Source organism: Coenobita brevimanus, chromosome 68 (assembly GCF_032717465.1).
Source record: "Coenobita brevimanus isolate Jiangsu-jjx chromosome 68, ASM3271746v2, whole genome shotgun sequence".
Lineage (NCBI taxonomy): Eukaryota > Metazoa > Arthropoda > Malacostraca > Decapoda > Coenobitidae > Coenobita > Coenobita brevimanus.
In genome coordinates this window covers 2,010,222-2,036,345 of record NC_137021.1, presented here as the reverse complement: position 1 = coordinate 2,036,345, position 26,124 = coordinate 2,010,222, and the positions used below count along the sequence as shown (strand labels likewise).

General features: G+C 39.7%; 2 protein-coding genes across 2 annotated transcripts; both read right to left on the bottom strand.

Annotated features, from left to right (window-relative positions):
• Positions 1–267: 267 nt before the first annotated feature.
• On the bottom strand, positions 268–5,515 carry tsu (40S ribosomal protein S12 homolog tsunagi). The gene is made up of 5 exons (XM_080276989.1): positions 5,434–5,515; positions 4,522–4,662; positions 2,171–2,307; positions 1,153–1,277; positions 268–485 (listed from the first exon to the last, which is right to left on the bottom strand). The coding sequence occupies exons 1-5, from the start codon at positions 5,492–5,494 to the stop codon at positions 455–457; spliced, it is 495 nt and encodes a 164-aa protein (XP_080133115.1). The 5' UTR covers positions 5,495–5,515; the 3' UTR covers positions 268–454.
• Positions 5,516–11,022: 5,507 nt separating this feature from the next.
• Positions 11,023–25,886, bottom strand: CPT2 (Carnitine palmitoyltransferase 2). Its single transcript, XM_080276980.1, has 13 exons — positions 25,802–25,886; positions 25,139–25,191; positions 23,299–23,399; positions 22,983–23,128; positions 22,517–22,686; positions 21,761–21,902; positions 19,777–19,933; positions 18,396–18,666; positions 14,842–15,038; positions 13,966–14,135; positions 13,121–13,346; positions 12,328–12,520; positions 11,023–11,226 (listed from the first exon to the last, which is right to left on the bottom strand). Exons 1-13 carry the CDS (start codon positions 25,844–25,846, stop codon positions 11,100–11,102), a joined length of 1,998 nt encoding a protein of 665 aa, XP_080133106.1. The 5' UTR covers positions 25,847–25,886; the 3' UTR covers positions 11,023–11,099.
• Positions 25,887–26,124: the final 238 nt, after the last annotated feature.

The window sequence follows — 26,124 nt, the reverse complement described above, 5'->3', positions numbered from 1 at the left end:
CTGACGAACCATGGCTAGGCTGCTGTATTCATGGTGACCTACCTCCATAAAAGCAGAACTATGCTAAAATTTATGTTGGCCTTAGTTTAGAAAAAATTAGAACACACTTAAATCACACTGCTCCATTTTCTCTTCTCTTCATCTTTTCTTATCATGAATTTTTTTCTGGATTCATTTCATTTCATTTCGTTTTTGAAGGCTTGCATGCATTGGCTTTGGTCACCTAATGGCGGCTCTCCATGCTGCTTGATCTCTGGCAGCTTCCCTATTTAGTCCATGATCCCTTGGTCACACTCAATTACCTCATCTAAGGGATGGTCTCCACGTGATACTTAACATTAGCAACAAGGAGCTAAAAACACCAGCTTCCATATATTTCTTTTATTGGGATTTGCTTAAAAATCTTAATTTTAAAACCATATTAATGAAGACCACATGAGACATGAAAGGAACACTACCTTCTTCGTCGATGATCTTTCTTGTTTCTGTTGAAATAAAATGCAATGGTTAAGAACAAGACTGAACCTCTTTCTTACATGTACACATACAGGCATGCACACACAAACTTAACTCCTAGGAGACCCTCTTTCCATGAGTGAGCTATGTAAATGAAGGTGTTTAGGTTAGGATGACGACAACGACAATGATAACCTGCTAAAACTGGATTATTGGACATACATGTACTGAATGTGTAAACTATATAACACAGCTGAATTCCAAAACAGAAATTTCCATCCATACCGATGTAGGTTCCAGGTAAAAACTCTCTCTCTGACAATAACATAGAAAGTAAGCTGACATAAAAGTACCTTATAATGGACATGGAAATAGCTAATAAATATGAGATGAGGGAAATCTTGAATGCAATTAATACTTTAAAGGCATTTTATATACATATCATGATCTTGACCTTTTTTTCCCCCCACCTCAGAATAGGGTGAGGGACAATCCAGAAATTAGTCCAGAGTGTGAATCACACCTCCAGTTGTGTTTATGGGCAAGTGTGAGTCAAAACTCAAGCTGTGCTAAACATGACTGCAGGTCAAGTCTGCACACTCAGGAGGCTCCTATGGTGGGTAACTGTGTACTTTGCATGTTAAATAGCTACATAAAAAGAAAAGGAGCTACCACGGTGGGTAAAATGATACTCACTTCCGAGGTCCCTTGACAAAGCACCAGTCTACGGAGATGGGCTGGCCTAGGATGGAGGCTTGGTTGAGACCATCAAGGGCAGCCTGAGCCTCCTTGAACGTCTCAAATTCAACCAGTGCATAACCCTGCACAATTGTTGAATATGTCAGCAAGGCATACCTTTAACCCCTTCAATGTGGTGATGCATTATACAAATACTTTTATATTCCTGCTACCACCTGACTATTTTATTCAGCTTCGGGGAGATCTCGTCATGATGGGGGTAACTGAAGGCTGTAACCAACCTATCTAGTTTCTCTCTCCAGAGATGAGCACTGTAAAACTATCTGGAGGCAGCAAGAATAAAATGAAAAATACATCACCTGAGTTAAGGGGGTTAAAATGGTGACAGTTACTGGTATGACAAGCCTAGAGTATAAATTCTAAGCCACTGTCAACAACAAAAAGCAAGAACAACAAAAAAAGCTTTAACAACCACTATTCCCTTCAACCAGATCCAGTAGGAAGAAGTGACTGGAGGTTTTCTGACTGTTATGCTACCAGATCATTCGACTGCTTGTTGATTTTGTTGTTGTATCCCTAGGCTCTTGAAACTTTGTAACAAATATCTTTCCTTAACTCTTACACCCATGAGAAAATGCTTGACAGATCTGCACAGTTTCCCTTATTTTTCCTGTTTTCTTCACTATATACTGCAGCTCTCTGGTGATCCAATTCAGCGTTGACTGAGCCACTGAGCAATACGGGTTGCCTGCAATGCCTCTGTTTGTTTTCAGATATCCTCTGACCTCTAATATTACTACTATTCCTGCACAATGGCCAAAAGATACTAAATTAAACTTCAATTCATTACCACAGCACGATGATAAGCTACAAATGTGTTCTTGAAGTCTATTTGCTAATGAAAATAAGTAGCTTTTTTTTTTTTTTTTTGTGACTCTTCAATGAGAGAAAATAATGAGTGAAAATCAAGAATTTGTCCATGACACTTGGGGTAATTTGTTTATATTAGCCTCACCTTGAGAAAACCGGTGCGCCGATCCAGGTTAAGATGTATATTCTTTATTTCACCATATTCTGAGAACTTGTCATGAATATCATCTTCTTGGGCTTCCTCATGGACCCCAGTCACAAAAAGGATCCAACCTTCCACCGCTGCAATGCAAGCAAGAAAACCATGAGTAAAATAGCCTATCCATCCATCCATCATCCAATCCTATGTCGCCCCAAGTGAAGCGTAGGAACACAGGGCAAGGCAGGTTGGTCCTAACATTTACGATGAGAGTAAAATAGTCTAAAAGGTACATCATCAATATCAACATCATCATCATGGAGAATGTGAGTTCATTCAAGTACTTGGGTAGTGTGATGAGTAAGGATGGAACTTTGGGGGATGAAGTACGTGAAAGGGTACAGCAGGGAAGGAAGGTTGTTGGCACACTGAAAGCAGTGATGAGAAATAGGGAGGTGAGTATGGAAGTTAAGAAGTCACTGCATGATGGTATTGTGATCCCTACCCTGACGTATGGAAGCGAGGCGTGGACCTTGCAAGAGGGGAATAAGTCAAGAGTGAGAGCAGTGGAAATGAGTTACTTGAGAGGAGCATGTGGAGTGACATGGAGGGACAGGTTGACGAATGAAGAAGTGAAGGAACGTTGTGGGGTAGATGTGGATGTGGTTGAAAAGATTAGGAGAAATACACTGAGGTGGTTTGGACATGTGGAGAGGATGGAGAATGAAAGACTGACTAAGAGGGTGTATGTGGGTGAGGTGGAGGGAGGGAGAGGGAGGGGTAGACCGAGGATGAGGTGGAGGGATGGAGTTGAGAGGTATATGAGGGAGGGGGGGGTGAGTTGGGGGGAGGGTAGTCAAATGGTGGGTGACAGAGTGACTTGGAGGCGTTTTGTCTGCGGCCACCCTTTGCGGGATTAGGGCGTCGGGCTATAGATAGATAGATAGATAGATCATCATCTTGACCGTTTTTCCTTGGCTACCTAAAACATGCATGACTGGCTGAGAAGAATGGCAAAAAGAAACTGTTAAACACTCCAGGACTATTAGAAACAAGTAAAATACCATGAAAATTTAAGAGAATTCTGGGGCGAAATGTGGCACTGCTGAATGGATGATGAGAAATATATTGAGATAGTATGGACGTTCCAGAAGTGGTAGTGGCTGTTGCACCAGATTCATCTGACAGGTAAATCCAGTATATTGCAGGCTGAATAAGCCCTTTCCCAGCAGTCCCCCATCTCCCTTTTGGGGGATAGGAAGGGTGTTGAGGTTCATTTGCATGCCTGGGCTGCAGTGCTACCTGGCTATATCAATGCCATCACATGAAGGTTTCTCTCCAGCACCCTGGAGATGTTCAAAGAATGAATATACAGCAGACTGAGAGCCAAAGCCAATTTGTGAGTGGGATTTGGAGTACTGTTGGCAGAAAAGGGCCATATGTGGTGTGAAAGATGCAACTGGAACAGTGTACACTACTGGACAAGGAGGAAGAGAACAACCTTCATATCATGGAACTTAAATCAATTTCACAACTCTATTGGTCATACCAATATTAAACTGTAAGTTTTCAATAAACAGATGAGAAAAACTGAACCCCAAAGTATACATAACAACACTATTGGCCTTAGGAGCATCAACCCTTTCAATCCAATGATGTCTCTTCCAGTTTATTTCCCGTCCTCTAAAACACTTTTATTCACTTTGGTACAGACTATTTAAACTTGAATAAGTTACATATTCACCTCAGTAGAGACAACCTGAGCTTAAAGAGGTTACACACAGCTTTCATTAATCCATTCACTATGTTTCTCCAAAGGTGAATAAAATTATCTACATGGTAGTCTTTTTACTCTTAAGTTGGCCTATAACTGCCATCTATCCATCTTGAAGACTGAGTCATAGCAACAGACTACTGTAACCCTAAAATAAGGTGCTAGTTACAAAGAAGTGCTATGGAAATGATATAGAGCCATAGTACTGCTTCTGCCACTGATCTATGTGAAATAAACAGCAAATGGACGAAAATTTGGCCCAACAAAGTCTGGCAATAGATAGACGGATAGGTAGATAAAGTATTAAGACCACAATGATAGTAAAAACTGAGCACAGATTACATCATTGGACTGCAGGAGTAATGTGAGTGTTTTCAAATATTGCACACATCAGAAAATTACTGCACACAAGTAAATACTGCACGAGAATAATATTGCACAGTAAGAAAAACATCGCACACGAAAAAATGTATGAGAAAAACAACTCACATCCTGGATACACGAAAATATTGCACAGATGAGAAGAATACTGTGCACGTGAGAAAAAACAAACTCTGAAAACTGAACCTCAACGTATACTTACATCTCTGTGGTCCAGGCTCATCATCACCATCATCCGTTTCCATGCCCTCGTACATGATTTCCTGACGCTCGGCTCTTTCATCTCCTCCAAATCCTCTCCCTTTCCTTTTCTTGGCCTTTTCTTTGAGTTTAACCAGACCCTCTGAAAACAAATAAATAAAAAGAAATGCTGTAATAAAACAGATATATATCTGATCATTTAAATACAAAAGTGAAACAACTAGGGTATATTTTACAAGTGGACAATATGCAGTTTTGGAATTTTAGCACCATTATCGTATAGTATAGTCCCTAAGGATCACAAATAATCCCCATTACCCCTTTCGGAAATTGATTATTACTTCCCTAAGGTTGGTTAGGTATGTTGGGTTTGGTTTGGTTAGTTTTATTGTGTTCAGTGAGGGGCATTTCCGACAAAAATGGTCAGAAACATTCGAATCGCATCAAAAACTGCCAGAAAAATATATTGCACTACCTGGGGGGTGTATTGTCCACTTGTAAAAATTTACCACAACTAGTACTACTCGCTTCTGTACAGCTGTTATTCCAACATTCTAAAATAATTGTGCAGTCAAGTGTGGAAATCTTGCCCTACCGGTAGCGTAATAATGCTTGGACTGCTTTCACTTCCATCATGTTGACGTATGAACCTGAGCTATAACTCCATATCGGGTAAAATATACTTCCCATTTTCAAAATAATACAGTCTACCACTGTTTAACAATTTTCTGACCAATATCTGAGCAAAGAGGAAGCGTATTTTCTTAAAACTTAGCCCCGGCGTCTCCAAACCCAGCTGTCAAAACATGGTATTCGAATGACCTAAATACAAGCACTCCAGCGTCCCTTTCCCGCATATCTACTCTCCATGAAATCTAACATATATCTGCACTTGTTACTTAAGTCTACTCACGGTCTCCATCTTCGTCCACCTCAAATTCCTCAGCGTTCTCGATATCCAACACGTCCGCCATGATGCTCTACGTCTTCAGAGTGCCGGGTTATAATGTTTATAATCCCGATTATTTTCAGCCCCTCGGTATGGAGAATCAAATCATTCGGTGTTAGTCAGAAAAAATACTTCAATAGGTGCGAAGTGATCAAATGCTAATTTATGCATACGGAAAAAAAAAAATCCAACTCCTGCCTATTCATACTACATATTTGCTGGTGAGGGCACTGATTATACACTCATTTGATGCAATGCTACCTTCAAGTGACTACACCGAGTGGCAAGCCGTTATGCAGAGGTCTAATGGGCTAAGGCGTTCAACCGAATGGGGCCCAAGGGTTTACATCTACATTGCATTATATCTACCCATCTATCTATCACGTCAGTCTCAGATCCTTCCAACTACACCCGTAACTCGATCCACCCTTCTATCTGTCTCTATCACCTTTGGCTGGACCTTTCCAACTCTACCCCTTACTGTCTACCCATTTATCTATCCACCCATGTCAATACATCTATCTATCACCTTAATTTGGCCTGACTGTTCCAACTGTACTCTTGTTATTGTCTACCCGTCAATCTATCACCTTTGGCCATACCCTTCCTAGCCATACCTGGTACCCATGTTACTGTCTACCCATTTATTTCCCAAAGCTGACTAGATTCTACCCATTTTTCATCATTTATCTATATACCCATCTACATATCTAATCACCATCTATTTATACATCTATATACAGTATCTATCAACCTACCACTTTTGACCAATCTTCCAACTATGCCTTTGTTACTCCATGTACCCATATATCTACCTTATCTGTCTATACATTCACCTATTTAAGTATCCATAACTTTTGGCCAGAACTTTCCAACCATACCTTTGTTACTCTGTCTACCATCTTTCTATCTACCAGAAGCCTGCCTACATAACCATTTTTTTTTTTTCTTTTCTTAACTGTGCATCTTGCAGTTAGCAATTCTGCAGGTGCTTTCTCTCATGCTTACTTGTATCTGGGGAACAGCAGTTAGTCTATGGCTGATAATTGTATGGAAAACAATTATAAAAATAATGCAACCTGCATTAAGGATACTCCTTGTTATCTCCTTTAAAACCAAATAGGGGCAGTAACAAGTTTACCGAACTGCAGCAGGCTACCCTTTGGCCCCTACATCTTTTCTGAGGCCCAGTTAAATAGGCCACATTCATTCACTCTCCATTCAAGTCCCTGGGAATCCTGACTCTACCTAGTGTTATTATGCAACGCAGCATTGTGGGAAAGTTATACAAAGAGTTATAAGTGCATTTATTGTAAGTGCAGCAGGAAATCACAGCATAACAATTCTTAGGTGTAAATTTTCCCTTGATTTCCTACCAAACTATACAGGCAATCATCATAATAAGAAAGGTATGTTTAAAAAAAAAATCACATTTTGCATACAAGTGGTATAGCAAGTTTGGTGAAGCTGGCATAGGTATATGAGATAGCCATGAAACCAGTGAAACTTGCATATCAGCTTTAGAGATAGCAATGTAAATTTAATGGCAAGTTTTTCTGTACTTTACAGTGAACCTAACAGCACTAAGGAAACTTTCAGTATGTACAGTTAGCGCCTGTTATCAGTTGCCTTATCAATATTCATGTTTGCTGTCAAATCCACATTAAAAAAAAAAAAAAAACATATTGAGCTTCCATTGCTTCCTTCAAACCTCAGTTGCCAAGTTCTCTCACTTTAAAGTGCCAGTTGTGTGAAAATTCTTTTTTCATTCATGCTTTTTAATATATCTCAGCCCTGAGCTAGAAGGGAGGGTGCCTGATGGCAGAAGACAGGATGATTAGGGATTTATTTGTAGCCTCCCCTGTAGGATTCAGGTGTCTGACAATAAATAGATAGGTGCCTGACTTATACTGAGGAATCCCTGTACAGAACATGCAAGTTTTCCCTGGATACCTGTCAACCTAACTGTCATTCCAAGATTTTTAGTTTTCACAAGACACTCTTCCTCCCTGCGAATGAAGAATGAGGGGGTCACTGAATCTGGTTATATCATAACAATACACTTGGGCACACTAACCTTTTTTCTTCATTGGGTTACGATGCAAAGCCTTGCACACGAAGAACATTTTATATAAATAACAAGGCATTCCTTCATTACAGAAGCCTGGAATTATGAGAGAATGATCACACTGTATTAAAATAAGTGCAGCAGATCAGTACTGAGCCATTCCAGTCAGTTTAAGTCCTTCACATTCCTTAAGGTCAATCAGATCCATTCAATATACTGGAGATCAATTCAGGTTATAAGGGCATGTGCCACGAGTCAACCATATCAGTAAAAAGGTTCTGGAGAAAGCAATTTTACACTCTCTCTCTCCCTTTCTCTCTCTTTGGTTAATGTTTTTGAAGGCCTAAACCATGCATGCAAGTGTAAACTTTTTTTTTTTTTTCCCCTTCTTGTTTTTTACGGCTGATGATAATTATGTGATACTGAATGTCACACAGTGCCAACACTACCAGTGTGCCACCAACAATTAGCCTGCGGCAAGTTTAATACATATCTATGGCTGTACTGTATGCATTTACTGGCCATCCTACCATGGGTTTCATGTTTGAATGTGTTTTCCTAGTCTTAGCCCAGCTGCCATCTAATGTTAAGTCCAGTCCACCCTAAGGAGGACTCTGCAGTTGTGTAGGAAAGACACCGGAATGTATCAGCAATAGAATGCACATTCATTCCAGTATCTTTTGACCTGTACATGTCGTTGCATTCCATATCAGGAAGTTTGTGCAGGAGTCAACAACCAGGTTTTTAGCCCAACAATATTTTCATAAAAGTACCTCCCCAGGGACAATGTAAACATCCATCTTCTACCTACCTATATACATGGCAAGCATAATGTATGGGTAATTGGGGTGTGATGCCTTGCACAAGAATGCAGTTTCTTTAGTTTTATGGATGTGGAGAAAATGAATGTCCAGCAGGGGTGAGAAAATAAAATATGGGGTGGAGGGAGAACAGTAGGCAGGGTAGGCCAAGATGGTGAAGGGTGGTGGGGCAAGGTAGGATGAGTAAACCCTGTGAAGACAGGTATTGTGAGGGGCAGCAGTGGTGGTGGTTAAATTTTACAGAAAGACTCAATGTAGACACAAGAAAAAGTGAATTGAATGTACAAATTAAGAGGTGTCACAGAAAAGCATGTCATCAACAAAATAGGAAATAAAGAATTGGGCATCTGATTGAATCATGCTCAGTTCCTGCATACCAATCAGTCTGTAAAACTGTGACAAATTTGGCAGTAATCTTACAGGCAATTCTAAGTTTATGGTAACTTGTAAAGTCAAGGCAAAGCACCATGATCCTTAAATTAACTTCAGCATTGTTAAGCTGAAACTATAAGCTCCTCAACCTCCTAAACTCCTCATGGGGCAACACAGGATTGGATGATGGATGGATGATGGATTACTATATTTCTTTTATCTTAATGTGGCCCAGATTTTTGCCCTTTTGCAGCTTACTAATTTATATCAGTGGCAAAACAGGATAATACTACAGCTCTACATCCTTTTCATAGCACGTCTTTTTAACTAACATCATTTTCCAGTGTTGATTTACAATTTAGCACTCAATATGGATAGATGGCAATTTTGGCCAAGTTAAAGGAAAACAATCATTTGGCTCATACACGGCTAGGAGACAGCCAGGTAGTCACTGCTTTAGGTGCCAACAACAACCTCTTAACACTACCACCAGCACAAGTTAGTTGACAACCCCTGCCAGCACTATGTCCTGCCATTCACATTTTCTCAACCCTGTTCAGACATCAGAGAGTATCCTTCCTTCTCATATTCTTATTCTGTGTACATCATATTGCTATCACATACAGTACAAACTTTACATGTAACATTCCCTGACCACAGCCGCAGGAAAGTGTCAGTGAATGTTTGCTTGCGATAGAACCATGACAAGGGGCACTGCTATATCATCATCATCTAATCCTGTGATGGCCCATGAGGGGCATAGGATCCCGGGGCTAGGCAAGTTGGTCCTGATATTTAGGATGAGAGTGACCAGCCTCACTTGTCTGTGAGTGGCATTACATGAGCAACAAACCCCAACCACCCATTGGAAATAAACCTGCACCAGCTCAATCTGACTGGAGCGCCTTAATTACCCACTAAATCACCAGGCACCATAATTTGGTTATATGTTTACCACCTAGTACAGTAACCATATAACCACATTATGGAGCTTGGTGGTTTAATGGGCATTTAAGGGGCTCCAATCAGACTGAGCTGGTGCAGGTTTATATCCAAGGGGTGGTTGGGGTTTACTGCTCACATAATGCCACTCTGGGATGAATGAGACTGGTCACTCTCATCTTAAATGTCAGGACCAACTTGCCAAGCCCTCGGCTCCTATGCTCTTCATGGGGAAACATTGGATTAGAGGATGAATGAATGATGAATGAATGAGTACTAAAAATACAAAGATCAAATGCAATATATATTCTCGGCAAAGAGATTGTTGTACCAACAAACTGAACACTCTTTTGAGCACTAAAGTATCAAATATAAATATCATTGGCACAACTTACTACAGTTCACTGCATAACTAATAAGCTCTGTTTTAAAGCTTGTTGTACATACTGTACTTGTATTTCACTACAAAGTTAATAAATACACATCCAACACCTACCAATAAATCAACTCATTTAAAAATGCACTATTAATGTACTATATTTGAGAAGTGGTAGCACTTTCCCCTCACTTATCCCTACCTGATACCATTCCATTACTCTCCTCACTGTGACTCATTAGCCAAACATGATCCAGTCTTGTGTGTCCAGGCTAAAGCGGTGTCTGCTTCACAAGGTAAAGTCTGTAAAGTCTACATTTTGGCTAAGGTAATGTCTCTGTTTCACATGGCAGAGTCTAAGTTTTGGTTAAGGAGGTGTCTGTTTCACAAGGTAGAATCTAAGTTTATTCCTGACTAGTTTCACTGGAAAGCTTCATCAGAGTAATAAACTTTAACTTTACCTCGCATATTCTTCAGCGTCATTCACCAACCAGTCACAGTGTCACTTGTCCCATTTCTTTTGTCTGCAGCAGTACAATGGATAAAAAATTTATCTGCACATTCTGCAATGCGCTGCTTTGATACAGTTGGATAACATCAGAGCCCTACTGTACAGTACTTTATTTCTTTTTTTTATCTATTGTACTCTGCAACTGAATCTTGCTACCACAAGAAAATTTGTTTAATTTAGGGGAAGCCTTTTGTACTGCAGGGTAACAGCAGGAATAAACTAAAACTGATGTTACCTGGATTCAAGAAGCTAAAAAACATAACGTATTCTCATCTTAAATGTCAGGACCAACTTGCCTAGCCCTAGGCTCCTACACTCCTCATGGGGCAACACAGGATTGAGTGATGAATGAATGATGAACAAATATTTTACATCAAAATTAAATGGAAATTTATTGAAAGTATTTCTTAATAAAATAAAATAAAATAAAATAAAATACAGTAAAAAAATATATAATACAGGTCAACAATGGAATTACACAAAGCAATCTTCAATAAAATATACTACGGATACCTTGGATAGCGGCAGATCAAATTTTTGTTATGATGACAAGGCACTGTGTATGATTTCATAGGCCTTTTCTGCACACTCTACAAAGCCAGCGCCATCTCGATGAGGTGGGTAAGATGACACGACCAGACCCAGCCAGTCATTCTGAATCTGGTATCTGGAGAACAAATGAGAAGAAATGAAGAATATCACACTGGATGACGTTGCAAATCCTCTTGACTATTTGTGGCTGGGGAAGTACTTTTCATTAGCTTCTCATAATTTCCTGATGATATTATTCAACTTAGACTTTTCCAACTGGAGGATTCAGATATGGCATTAATAAACCCTCTCAACAGGAGAAGCATTTCTTAGGTTGAATAAAATCATCTGGAACAAGGAAAGATAAAGAAGCAAGGAATTCCCATACTGGAGCTGGCCATGGTTCAACTAATGTCTTCTATGGACTGGACGCCAAGCCAACTCCAAAACCAGCTGAATATTTCTCTACAGTTGCTGGGAAATACTGAGGATAAACAAAATCTCTGATGCATACTAAGGTCTACATTAATATGAGAGTCTCAGCTTGGACTCTGAATAATTACTTATGGCCAAGTTTCCTACCTAAGAGTGATGACTGTCAGGCTGGTTACCAAGGTAGCAGCCACATTTCAAATTCATGGAAGAACCCCCTAAATTCCATGCTAGCCAAGCAAGTACTGCCTAAGAAGAAGAGACAGTGCATCATTTAAAAAAAAAAAAAAAAAAAAAGCTTGAAGATGTTAATAAAATCATACACTGCAATGCTCTACTGGTAAAGGAATTTATCTTTTACTCACAGCCAAATAATAACTTATGCAGACTCTGAAATTACAAAACTTGAGTGCCTTAATCTACACTATTAATGTGGTACTATCAAACAAGTGCCACACTGTCAATCACACTTCATTCAGCTCTTCAGTGCCTGACCCTTAAATGTCAAACACACAACTTTATGATGACAATTTCTGGGTCTTATATTATCTGTGGCATTAATTTTAACGTCTCCCCTCCTCCGGAATTCCTGGTACTGTACATCATCATTGTTTTGGTAATATGGAAGAATGAGAGTCCCACCATGTACTGTATTCAACATGGATGGTAGGTATTACCCGTGAAACATTAACATGTGAGGGCTTGCTGCATGCATAAGGTCTCTTGGGCCAAAGGGAATGGAGTATTAAGTCTATGTCAACAGTCAGACATAAGAAATAAATGGAAATAAAATAACAATGCTTACCCAACTCCAAATCCATCTCGAACAACCGGTCCAAATCCTCCAAAACTGATGGCAGTGGACGGCAGGGTGGAGGTGGATATGATGATGTGGTTGATTTTGGTGTAGGATGGATCAGTGTACAGGTCTGGCAGTGGGCCACCCTCGCCCTCTGCTATCTTCCTTAGCCCAAACAGATGTCGGTCAAACCCTTGGCCTGCCAGGAGATAAATGGTAAACATCATCATCATTATCAAGATGTAAACAGGAAATCATCATAATCATTATTACTTTATATTACACGTAAAGATGGGGTTTGGCAGCATCAAGAAAACAAGACAATAATACAAAAATAAGTCCCCTCTACAAGCAGCAATTTTAACATCCTTTTATGCTATCAAGTTTACCGTATTGTACAATATAGAAAAAACACTCTCATCTTAATTGTCAGGACCAACTTGCCTAGCCCTGGGCTCCTACGCTCCTCATGGGGCAATGTAGGATTGGCTGATGGATGGATGGATGGAGAAAAAATATCAGTTAAAGATTTGTTACAACCGTTAAAGCCAATATGCCAGTTCCCTCAAGTTGCAGAATAGGTGTATGGAAAAAATTGCTGTACTGTATTATGGAAAAGATCACCACCATATAATATGAACTTGCTGTTATCCCTCTGAGGTGTAGGGGCACAAGTATAGGTTACCACAGAGCAATATACTTATTTTATTTTTGTAATCGCCATATCAGGCTTGGGAGACATTTTTTTTTTCTTTAACTAGAGTGACTCCCCCTCTCCTCCCTCTTTCTCAAAACTCACCCATGGCTGCCTCCTTGGTCAAATTGCCATGAACCTTGGAGCACTCGTTTATCATTTCCTTCAGCTCAGCTTTGCTAGGCGGCTGACTTTTGGCCACGGCTTGAGCAAACTGGGTCGTCTCTAGGGTGGCTGGGCGGATGGTCTCGGTGCGGCCATGTTTAAATGCCGCTGTGCTGCACGATTCATACGTGGCCACTGACTTGCCATTCTGCAGGTAGTATGCTGTCTGCCGGCAAAATCATCATCATCATTCCAACTCTAATTCCAGAAACGAAATCTATCTCAACTTCATACATCCAAGGGCTATATTCTACATTGCCCTGGCGATTTTGTATCACCTTTTCCTTAATGATTAATTCTGCACTTTACACCTCTTTTATGTTACTGATGCAACCTATGTCAATATTAACATGATATAAATAGGTGGGGACACTCATCATCCACTCACACACTGTAGTGTTGTCTTACGGTCTCTACACTTAGTGACAAGCCAAATGGTTTCCTGTAACCCAGGAAACCATTTACTATGCTGGGTGGTAACCATACAACCAAATTATGGAGCCTGGTGGTTTAGTGGGTAATTAACATGCTCTAATTGGATTGAGCCTATGTAGCTTATATCCAAGGGGTGGTTGGGGTTTATTGTTCACGTAATGCCATGAAGGGATGATTGAGGCTGGTCGCTCTGATCTTAAATGTCAGGACCAACTTGCCTAGCCACGGGCTCCTACGCTCCTCATGAAAATAGCAAACAAGAGAATGTTAATGTGTAACAGTGAAATTATACTGTACAGGAAGAAGCACTACAAAGCATCTTGTGACACCTATAACATCCATAATCTCACCTGGAATCCAAGCTGCATGATGGCATCTGGGGAGACCTTATACTGCTTGCACAGGTCCTTGCCCAGCACCTTGGACTCAAGTACGTCCACGTGTAGTGCTGAGGTGTTGGTTTGGTAGTGATGTTGGGAGCGCTGTATGGCTGCCTCAAGACTAGGGGTCAGCTTGAACTCTGAAAAAAATAAAAAATCAATAAATAAAAATAATATGTATATAGATAAAAGGTGCTGAAGAGAGATGCCTTGCTGCAGAGACACCAATATAAACAAATAGTGCCATTGCTTGGTTACCAAACGTCCCTCAACTCCCTCTCTATCCCCTGAAAGGATGGTGGAATGCAGAAGGCATCTTTGGCCTGCTGTCCACTGGGTTAGGATGAACCTGGACAGCCTAGCCACCCAGAACCACCACATGAAAGGTGTTCCTCTCCTGCACCACAAGGTGGGGCACTAAATTACAATACAGTACTGCCAGTGTGATAATAAATGAAGGAGTTTTGTGTCCCCTTTTAGCCAATTACCTACTATTTACTGGCAGAATAAGATAAAACTCCATCCGTACATAATTTCCTTTACATATTTTCAACGTTGGCACCGCATTTTACTATTAACCTCCTATAACAACTCTGCATTTTTCAGTCAGGTAAGAGTATACTAAACTTATTCTAAACAGGTCCAGGTTTTCATCCTCTTGCAGCTCAGTGTCGAAAAAAGGTAATGCTACAGTTCTACATCCCTTCCACTGTACCTCTTTGTGACTAGAATTGTATTCTAGTGCTAATCTGTTGTTACAATTCAGCATTCGAGACAGGGATAGCAATTTTTAGGCCTAAGTTAGAGTGACAACAGTACAGCTATAGTTACAAAGTCCTTGCTTACCTAGTCTCCTAACAAGCTGAGATGCATCAATATTGGCTGGCCTGCTGTCAGGGTGAATGTAAGGCTGCTCCTTGACAGACTTTGAGACTTCATTGAAATAACTCATAACTGCCACACCATCACCCCAAGCGTGTTCGAAATTCAGTGCTGTCTGGCCATCAGCGGTGAAGATAAGGGAGAAACTCTTGTCAAACCACCTGTAAATCAGCGACATCATCACCACCACCACCATCACAATTATAATCATCATCATCATCATCCTCACAATTCTCATCTGCATACTCTTCCTCCTCCTCCTCATCATCATCATCAGCAGCAGCAGCACCATCACCATCATTATCGATATCAACATCATCCACATCTCTTTTCCCACTTAAGGATAGGGTGAGGTATGGTCCACACAGCCAGAAAACCAGATTAAAGACCATGATTATTTTTTATCATGATAAGTTTAAGTAGATATCTGGTGATTTTGAATCTGAGAGGTGGTCAAGATTGACTGCTCCTATACTGCCACTCAGGGAAAAAGAACTGGTCATCCGCACTTTAAATGCTGCGACTTAATAGCCTAGCCCCAGACCCTGAGCTCCTTATGGGGAAATAAAGGATTGGGTAATATATAGAGGAGGTACAGAGATAAAGAAACAGAGAGAAAGATAGATATTCGGATACAGATACATACAGATGTTTAGACAAACAGATTTACAAACTTACAGACAATAAATAGATGGATGGGTAGACAGACACATACACAGATAGAAAAAAAAGACAGATAAGCTTTAGCAGTAACTATTAACCCCTTCTGTATGATGACCATGTTTTAATTTTTTTCTCGTAAGTCATATACATTTTTGTCTTTGTATACTACAGAAGACTTCTTTGGTATTAAAGAAGTTCATGGACGCTATATCTAATGCCTATAGGTCGTCTCTCCTATGAGGGTATAAAAAAATAAATAAATAAATAAATGTATAAACTTCCTTAATCGTAACTTGGTCCACATTTTTGTCCTTTTGTGGTATATTTCACATAACCCAGAGGCAGAATAAGACAATGCTATGGTTGTTCACGCTTCAATAGTACTTCTTCATTACTAGCATCATATTCTAGTGTTAATCTATTGCTACAGTTCAGTACACAAGATGGAGAAATGGCAATTTAAGACAAGTTACAGTGACAAAAGTACAGTACAGTATACCTCAGAGTGGATATGTCACCTTCCTCATCTAGTATACAGATGAGAGAAATTTCCTCTGCTAATTACTCTCCATCCAGCTGGAAGCTAATAAGGATATAGGATGCCTCCCAGCAGGTGTTAACCACTTGAATCACGAGACATTCTTTAGTTAATTCTTGTTATCTCCAAACAGTTTTATTTAGCTTCGTAGATTCAAAATTTAGGGGTTAGATATTACGGTACAGTAATCCCGCATATTTCGCGGTAGTTACGTTCTTGTAACCCCCGCGAAAAGTCAATTCCGCGAATACTCTATTAACAATTGAAAACTTGCACTTGTGTCCACCATGCTGCCCATCACACAGTCCATGTCCATACTAATTGCGAGACAATTCGCCGTCAGACAATTCCCCGTCAAAACATGGACGATTCCCCTTCAGAACAATTCGCACCCTGGACGATTCCCCGCCATTCTATAAATATACTAATTAATACTTTCATCAATATACTTATTATTAATTAATCAATACTTTAATAACTATATTTCAGGGGGATCCAGCAAAGTCTACGTTCAGTAGCGTAGGTTCTGGATATTATTTATTAGTTGCACCTTTAGTCAATAATTAACTTGTTTCTTCCTCGCTGTAGTCGCCTTTGAATTATATTCTAGCGTCACCCATAGCTATCTTCATTAATGAAGGCGAATTGTTTTGTGTTTGTTGTGACTGCGAATTGTCCCGAAACCTCCATACTCATCCCGAAATACCTTCTTACAAGATTGAAAGCACATACTCCATTATGAAGGAAAACGTAAACACCGTACTGTAATACACAATTATCTACACATTTATTAACAAAACAGTATAAAATAAAAAGATGCATTAACTGGTGATAGCAAACACTGCACGGTCGTTTCTTAGCTTGTCCAGTAACACAATTTTCTCTGCTAAGGTCATAACTTGATCGTTTTGTCACTTTGGAGTTCTTACTAATTGTATTATTAGCCTTTGGTGAGGCTGGCTTACGTCCTGGGGCCATGTGGAAAGCAAGTGGGAGGCAAGAGGCTCATATCATAGTGTGGTTACAACCACAACAGCCACTTAAGGCAGTCAGGCGTGGACTGAAGAATGCGAGGCAGAGAGCAGTGTTGCCATATCCAAACAACGAAATTATGTTAGGGCAATGAAAAAATTATGCTAGATTGAGCATATTTGTTCCAAGTAAAAAATGAATTATGCTAACTTGAAGCTAAATGATAAAATTCTATACATATTCGTGTAACATATTAATTATATTGTTTACTATGAAAATATTAAAATGAACCTACATACAGTAAGAGGATAAATATCGGTATCTACTCATACTGCTTTTTCCCACGAAACTTACGTTTTTCTGATGGATTTTGATGTGATTCGTTCGATTTTGAGCATCATTTCCATCGGAAATAACCAGATTTTGAGATATGACCCCCCCCCATCCCCCTGAAATAATGAGGGATCTTTGGGGAATCGGGGGTTATAGGGAGGGGGGGAAACACAGAAAATGGTCATTTCCGACTGAAATGAAGCTGAAAATCGAATGAATCATACCAAAATCCATCGGAAAAACCTAGGTTTCATGGGTAAAGTACAAAGCTCAAACTTATCCTAACCTAACCGAACCAAACCGAACCTAACCTAAAACCTAACCTAACCTAACCTATTCCAACCTAACCTAACCTAACCTAATCCAACCCAACCAAGCCCAAACTGAAAGTAACCAACTATTCAAACATCTTCTTACCTTATTCGTCTCTCTCTCTCTCTCTCTCTGATTTGTAGCTTTTATAAAATTATTCTAAAAATATTCCATTCCATTCTAAATTATGCTAGAATGATTCTAAAACTTCTATTATGCTAAAAAATATTCCAGACTCGAAAATTTGATCAAAATTATGCTAAAAGAATAAAATTATGCTAGATATGGTAACACTGGCAGAGGGGCCACGGGAAAGGGACAGAGGGTGGCGTGAGTTTACCGCGCTACAATTGGAAGCTGCGGGAATTTCAATTTTTTTTTTTTTTTTCTGTATATTCAAGGATATTTTTGTTGAACTTATTAATGCTAAGAAAATCCGCGAGAGGGCAAAACCGTAGACAAAAAATCCGCAAAAAATGCGGGATTACTGTACTTTCATTTAGCCCTTCGCTGCCGTAAGTTCCCCCAGACTAAATAACAGCATCTAATGTAACAACCATTGATGGATAATTATTTCAGAAAAGTAAACACACTAAGCATGAAAAATCTGTACCTAAATAAACAAATAAGTTAATTAAAAAAATTTGTTGTGCATGACATCAGGGTAGAAAAACCCGAATTAAGTAACCAACTGTTATACCTGTTATTAGCATCACCATGTAGAAAAGTATGATACATCTTCTCTGGGTCCATGTCAACTTCCGCACTATCAAAAACAATATTAAACGCAGCTGTGTCAATGGCATCGAGAGCCGCCTCATTCCCAGCAGCCAACAGCTCCGCTCGCAGTGACGCCCAAGTATCACGATTTTCCGTGGTGAATATGCTGATGGAATTCTTGTTAGAGGGAGTGCTATCGTGGTATATGTAGGACATGCAGGCATGGATGTGATCTGGCGGCAGTATGTTACCTGAAAATAAAAAGTGCATTCAATCAAAGAGGTAGCTACTACTGAAAGAATTCAGTGACATTTGTCACGGTAGGAGTAGGTGTCCCCCATCTACTAACTTGATGTAGTGCTATCTTCAGGTGGCTCTACACTGAGTGACAAGCAAATGACCTCACCATCTACACATATTTATTTGCTATTTTTACCTCCACCTAGGAGGCTATGTTTTTGCTGGCGTTGGTTTGTTTGTCTGTTTGTTTGTTAGCAGAATTACTCAAAAAGCTAAGAACAGATTTTGCTGAAATTTTTTAGAGGGTTGGGTATGGCCCAAGGAACTATCCATTAGATTTTGGTGATGATCCAGATCATCATCTGGATCCATGAATCTTTTAAAGGATTCTTTACCATTGCGGGATAGTGGCAATTTCAACATTTTTGCTTTTAACTCGATAAATAATGCCTACAATGCTTGCACAAAAATTACAAGATAACTTCTCTGCCTTGGCAGAGGTTTGCAATCTCAGATTGCTCTTGTTCTTTACAGATCTGCTTCATATACAAAGGAAGAAAGCCAAGACATGATTAATTCAACTCAGACACATGAAGTTGCTGCTGTGTTGCTTTCTACCAGTGACTTGCATCTTTGTTCACTGGTTCAGAGTGTTGTGGGCACAGATTTCTGAAAATTAATGTACTGTATGTTACACTTCAGCCTGGGACAACATCAGTGTGCAACAAGGGGCTATCTATATTTTCAGGCATTCATGCATCACAGTTACTTGGCCATTTCATCTAATAACTGGCAGCCTAATCTGTTCATATTAATGCCACAACAAGCATGTGAATACATCAAGGCTACCAGATGTACCTAATGCCAAACCTCATGTTGAAGAAGTGAATAATTATCAACACTACTCTTAAAATTCATGTCTACCACAGCAAAAGAACTGTGGTGATGTATACTGTATAAAAACACATCATCATCAATGTGAACATCAACATCATCCACATTTATGTTCTCACCTAAGGAAGGGGTGAGGTAAGGTCCAGGCAGCAAGAAAAAATCTGCTATGCAGAGAACAAATACTATAATGGTGTATATAGACTGAAAATGTGAAAAAGTCCACTAACCATCTTTGTCAAATACGTCAAAAACATAAATGTGTCCATTCTTCATAACCATCATGTGGCGGGCCTTGTCGTCACTCTTAAGGCGGTCTCGGCCAACCTCAGGTATTCGGGTTGAGTTGAACAAGTTGACAAACTGGGACATGTCCAGAGGGAAGGCCTGTGTGAGAAAAATGAAGGCAAACAAAATCAATAAAACAAACTAAGTTCTCCATACATATCTATTTTATCTGTTCACTTTTAACCTATCCTAGGAGAACCAAGATGCCAATTAAGTCAATAAAACAAAGTAAAGTCTCCATACCTAAACACTATACAGTACTGTGTCCATTCCTGTGAACAAGCTCACATCCTTTCAGCCAGCAGACCACTTCCCTAACCACTTAACCACCACCTCCCCCATATTAGCAAAATACTAAACTGGTACCTCATTTTTTACTACTACAATACAAACAATCATCATCATCACCAAATCCTCTGTTGCCCCATGAGAAGCATGGGAGCTCAGGACTAGGCAAGTTGGTCCTGACATTTAAGATGAGAGTGACCAGCCTTCCTCATCCCCGAGTGGCATTATGTGAGCAATAAGCCCCAACCACTCCTTGGATAAAAATTAACACAGACTCAATCCAGTTGGAGTGCCTTAATCACCCACTATACCACTGGGCGCCATAATTATCTGCCCCTGTGCTGGAGGGGCTCAGGGATGGGTATTGTTTTCTCTCGGTTTGTTTGTCTGTAAACAACTTTACATGAAACTACTGGTGCGATTTTGACTAAAATTTCAGGAATGAAGGGCTATGACCTTCTGATCACCTGATTAATTTGGGCCAAGGCCCAAGCTATAGGAAAAAAAAAAAAAAAAAAAAAAAAAAAAAAAAACCTTCCAAATTCATCATGTTGACATGAAACCAAAGCCTAATGGTGCATCTTTCAAATCTCCATCCTATAACATGCCTCATTACATCAGGGGGGTCACCCCCCAGTTAGAGGTAGGGGGGTCAATGTCAGGTGGGTTGGGTCTAATATTTCCATCCATCCATAGCCAGACATCATAATCCCACAAAGGGTGGCCATTTGTCTTTGAGTTAGTTGTTTTACAGGGAGAGGAACTAACCCTCCACCAACCCACCGATTTACTCCAAATTTGATGAGTGGCATCTTTGACTAGATATCCTATTGTGTTTATACACCAGCGCTAAAATGACTACTGGGGACAGGTTTGCTGTGCCTTAGCACAGCTTCTTGTTTAGATATATGGTTACCACCCAGCACAGAAAATGGTTTCCTGATGTACAGGAAACCATTTAGCTTGTCACTCAGATTAGAGTCGCCTGTTGACAGAAAGAAAAGGACAGAATGAAGGATTGAAAGACAGTAGAGGAAGGAAGGAAAGAAGGAAGGAAGAGAGGAAAGCGCAGTCACCCAAGGGCAGCGCTACATCCAGTGACTGGATGGTGAGTGCCCCCACTTACAAACAAACATACCTACATATAAAGAGTACATACAATAATTCTGAAAAGCTTTATACACGCAGGCATCATTAAAAGCCAGGGATTATTCCAAAATACCTCAACTTCTTCAATGTAAGTGATACTTTAATAGAAGGAAACTGGCAGACAGCTTTATATGTAACAACAAAACCTGACTGGGCAAGATTCCTGGACTGGTATACACAAACACACTTATGATTAATTCCCTGCTGCAATTTAGGTTATGACTGACAGGAGAGACAAGAAGGGTGTTGAATCTTCCTCTATTTCCTGTTCTAACATCATGAATAAATCTTAGGTACAAGGCAAAAATTACTGCAGGCTATAACTCAGGTTCTGCAGGCAGATCAGGGAATGGAGTGAAAAATCTTCCCCTGTCTTGTTTTTCCTGTCTTGTTTGATGGGGAATCAATCATAAATATATTTGTTCAACTTAGTAGTAAAGAAAACATACAAGACGTATCTTATTACAAGGGTTTCATGTACTTCCTCACCTTGAATGCATAGGCAGTGTAAGAGGCAAGAGCTGCAGGAGTCCAGCGTGTTAGGCGTCGAAAGAGATCTGTGTCGCTCTTGGCTGGATTGAGGTGGTACACTACCGGCTCCAACAATGACTCTCTTAATGTCTTCATGAACCTGCACATAAACAATGTAAAACTTTGATTTATCTATCAATGCTTGCTGTTGTCCATTTCAATGAGGCAGTGCCAGACAGCAGGAGAAAGCAATCTCATTCAATGATGTTCATTCTCTCAGCTGTCATTTGTAATAGACCTAAAGAACAATTTTAAAACATTCACAACCAAACCTCACTGGTTTATTATGTACCCCACAACCCCAGTAGTTTCACTTCTTGCCTGCTTAATAGATCACTGACAATGAGTTATTTCCTAACCACCACATTCCAATTTGCTCTATTCCATGCACACACAAATGTAAAAATGGTCACAGGTGACTTCCATTACATAAACGAAAAACCTCCGGTCATCTCTTGGGGTTCACTCCCAAACTCAGAAAGACGTTATAACTGGACATGGTTAAGAAAAATATACAAACAGCTGTTGCAGCCCCAAGTTCTAAACACGAAACCAGTCAACTGCATGATAAAGATGCCCTTCTCCTGCTGTTCATCTTCTTCTGGAGATAGGGAGCTGCATGTCTATAATCATGCGGCTTCATCATCCAGTTATAATAGTGTCACAGTTGGAGGGCATCCCTTTACCAACATACAAACAACATTAAACACTGACCTCACTGATGCTACGAGGATATTGGTGGAGCGGACAAGTGGGTCAGAGTATCCCAGGCGAGTCTCTGGGACAAAGGCCATGAAGGGGTTGTAGTTGAGCACTACTGGGACTCGGTCTCTCAGGTACATGTCAAACCACGGTGCAGAGATGTAGCTTGTGTGCTTGTTGTTCTGTTGACATTATAGGTACCAAGCACTTACTTAACCTCTTTTAGATGATACTATAATTCTAATTTCTTCCTTAATACTACCAGACGATGATAAATACAGGAAGACCTCCAGCCATCAATGGGTTAATGAAAGCTACATCAAACCTTCAGTTCATAAAGTCTCTCCTAAGCTTAGTAATTTTATCTGGCAGTTGGAATCACAAAATTAAAATGTCATTGTACTGGAAAAATTAAATACAAATACTGTAGAAAAATAAAAACTGTTACTCATAAGGCTTCACTGAATAAAACACTCACCTTGTCTTTGAGCTTCAATTTAGCCTGGAGATCTGGGCCAGGAGAGCCTTTGAATCTGGCTACTACTTCCTCGGTATGTTTGTATTCTTCAGGTGACAAGATGGCCTTCTGGGAGCGTAGGTAGCGAGTGCATGTCTTGTCCAGGTCTGACAATTACAGTGACAAAATAACCAGGTGATTAAAGAAAAGTGCTATTTAAAAAGACAAAAAGTTCAATCTCACACTGAGGCAAAAAGCAGTTTGATGATACTATGGATAAGACTATACAAAGTTTTCACTGCCAACAAGAATGTGGAGCTCAATGTCGCACACTAACCAGGAATTGGCAGTCGCAGCAAGGACTTCTGAAAGTGCATGGTGGGTGTTTTTGACTTCTGGATGTACTGGAATTCATCTCCACTGGCACTACTGCGCTCACTGTAACATATCAAACATTATTCAGAAGCCAGCACGCTTGTACCTGGTAAGTTAAGAAGTTTCCCCAGCACCTCCTCCTCAGTTTCTATACACATTTTACTCTAGCTTGGCCCAGATTTTCATCTTTTGGTACATTCTAAATTGCTTATTGGCAGAAAAGGATAATACCATAGCTCTACATCCTTTCATACTGCTTCATTACTGACATCACATTCTTGTGCTAATGTAATGTTATAATGTAGTACTGAAGTGGAGAGATGGTAATTCTGGGCTATGTTAGAGTAAAAAAGGTATGGTTTGTTTCTCTTTCTGGTTTGTAGTTTTTTTTGCTGTGATCCCGCATTTATTTGGATATGAACCTGGTGGGCTGCAGGTTGAAGCTGCCCTACTGCCGCCTATCCTCCTCTCATTAGATGGAGAGGAAGCCGAGGGACATTCACATAAGCAGGAAGAACAACCGCCTGGATATATCTATGCTACAAAATGAAGGTGTCCCTCTCCAGCACATGGTTTGTTAATACAGTATATTGTTAGTATATATAGCCAGTATTTATACATATCAGATATTTTCAATAAACATACTGCATACAGTACTTTCCTCATCAGTTACTGTATGTAAAGTAGTTTGATATTCTTGTTAGTACCGAAACATAGCTTAGTTTTCTATATGATGATGAAAATTATGGTACAGAAGAAGTCCTGTAATCTGAATGGCTGGGGACCGAGTCTTTTTTTTTTTTGAGGAGGGGGGAGGGACCTAAAAACATTAGAAATACGTACATGATCATTAAATAAATACTTAAAATTATACGGGTTATTGTTTTACTCACCGAAAATGCACAGAATTGTAGCTGAATAGCAAGTCCAAGCCAGATAAATCAACAGATAAAGCCCAGAGAGAGAGAAAAAAATCCACTTGATTTGCTCCCAGAATAGTTTTAATTTTCACTCATTTCACTTTCGGAGTATTTGGATTTTCAGATTATTGGTGGTCTGAGTACAGTACTGGGATTTTCAGACTATTGGTGGTCAGATTACAGGACTTTTACAGTTGTTACTCATGGTACGGTATAAAAAGTTAGTATTCTTGATACAGTATTAACTCTTTCTTGTTTCCAACAAGTCTAATATTCTATTCTAACTAACGCAAGTAATTTTATTCAGCTAAGAGTGAGTCATAGGAGCCTGAGAGAGTTAATGGAACCTAATCACAGTGTCGGTCTTCTTATCACAAGTCTTACTCTGCATATCAGAGTAACATTACATTGCTCAGGTGTCAATGAAAACACTGGTGGCCTTCTGACACACTATTTCAACACTATGGAATACGGTGACACACCTACTGGCAAAACCAGTCAGGAATAAGTTCTGTCCTTAGCTTGTGTGTCCATGCACTGCCCTCATACAACTCTCAGGTTCCTATGACTAAACAATTCAATATAGCTACATAGGACTAAATAAACAGAATACAAATAAATCACATTATAAATACCTTGTATTTCTCTTTTTTTTTTAAAGCTCTTCTCATTCCATTTTTTTTTCCTGGTTTTCTGGACCTAAATCAGTGGTGGGAAAGGAGGTCTGAATAATAATAATAATGATGATGATGATGATGATGATGATGATGATGATGATGATGATGATGATGATGATGGTGATGATGATGATTAAGCTTTTCTGTGTTTGTGGAAAAAGATTATGATCATAAATGTACTAAAATATACATGGTAGGTACATACATGACTGAACTGTGGAGCTGGCAAGCCACACTTGCCCTCACCGAACCTGCAACCTGTAATGGTTTGAAATGCTCATTACTTGGCCATAAATTTATTAGCATATAAATTATCTACAGAGAAATCTACTGCAAATGGCCTACCCTGTCCTTATCATAGTGATTTACAGAGACTATAAATAAATAATCTACAGTGTTCCTCCATTCCCTTACCTGCCATTCAGGAGTACAGAAAATTCAGATCTGTCCCCCAAATAGCGGTAACATAAATTACCATAATACACACTATTCTTTACCACAGTAAAAGTGAAAGAATATGCAAAGAAAATGTAGGTGTAGTGACACTATTAATTCTGACAACCAAAAGTCACTGTATACATCTGAAATGAGATTTACTTCTGCTACTGTACTATGCTCATATAAATCATTCTAATAAACTACAAAATATTTATCTATAGCCAGATGCCTTACTTGCAGAAGGGATGGCCACAAGCAAACTGCCTCTATGTCTCCCTGTAATCCTTCATCAGACTGCCCTCCCTCCAACTCATAAAATCCACATTCATACACCTCTCTGTCCCATTATGATGCCAATTTTTATGTTGTAACAATGCAGGCCAGTAAAATCCTCACACAGACTCACCATGCTGTAAAGTAACATAAATACCTGTTTTATGTGGAGGCCAATATTCTTGCAGTGGCTGGTTATCATGTTTGTAGATTTTAAGAACTACAGTACAATTCCCAGCACCTGAAGAAATAAAGAAAATCATACAGTACTGTAACAGCAATAGGATTAAAATGTTTGTTTATCTGTTAGCCAGAACTTACTGCAGTTTAAATGTGCACACTGTACTGTAGCAAAACTGTCCATCCACATCAAGCACGTACAAACCAGCCTCTATCTATCTACGGTATCTAAAGCCAGATGCCATTATCTCGTAAAGGGTGGTCATTTGTCTTTGAGTTGGTTGTTTTATGGGGAGGGAC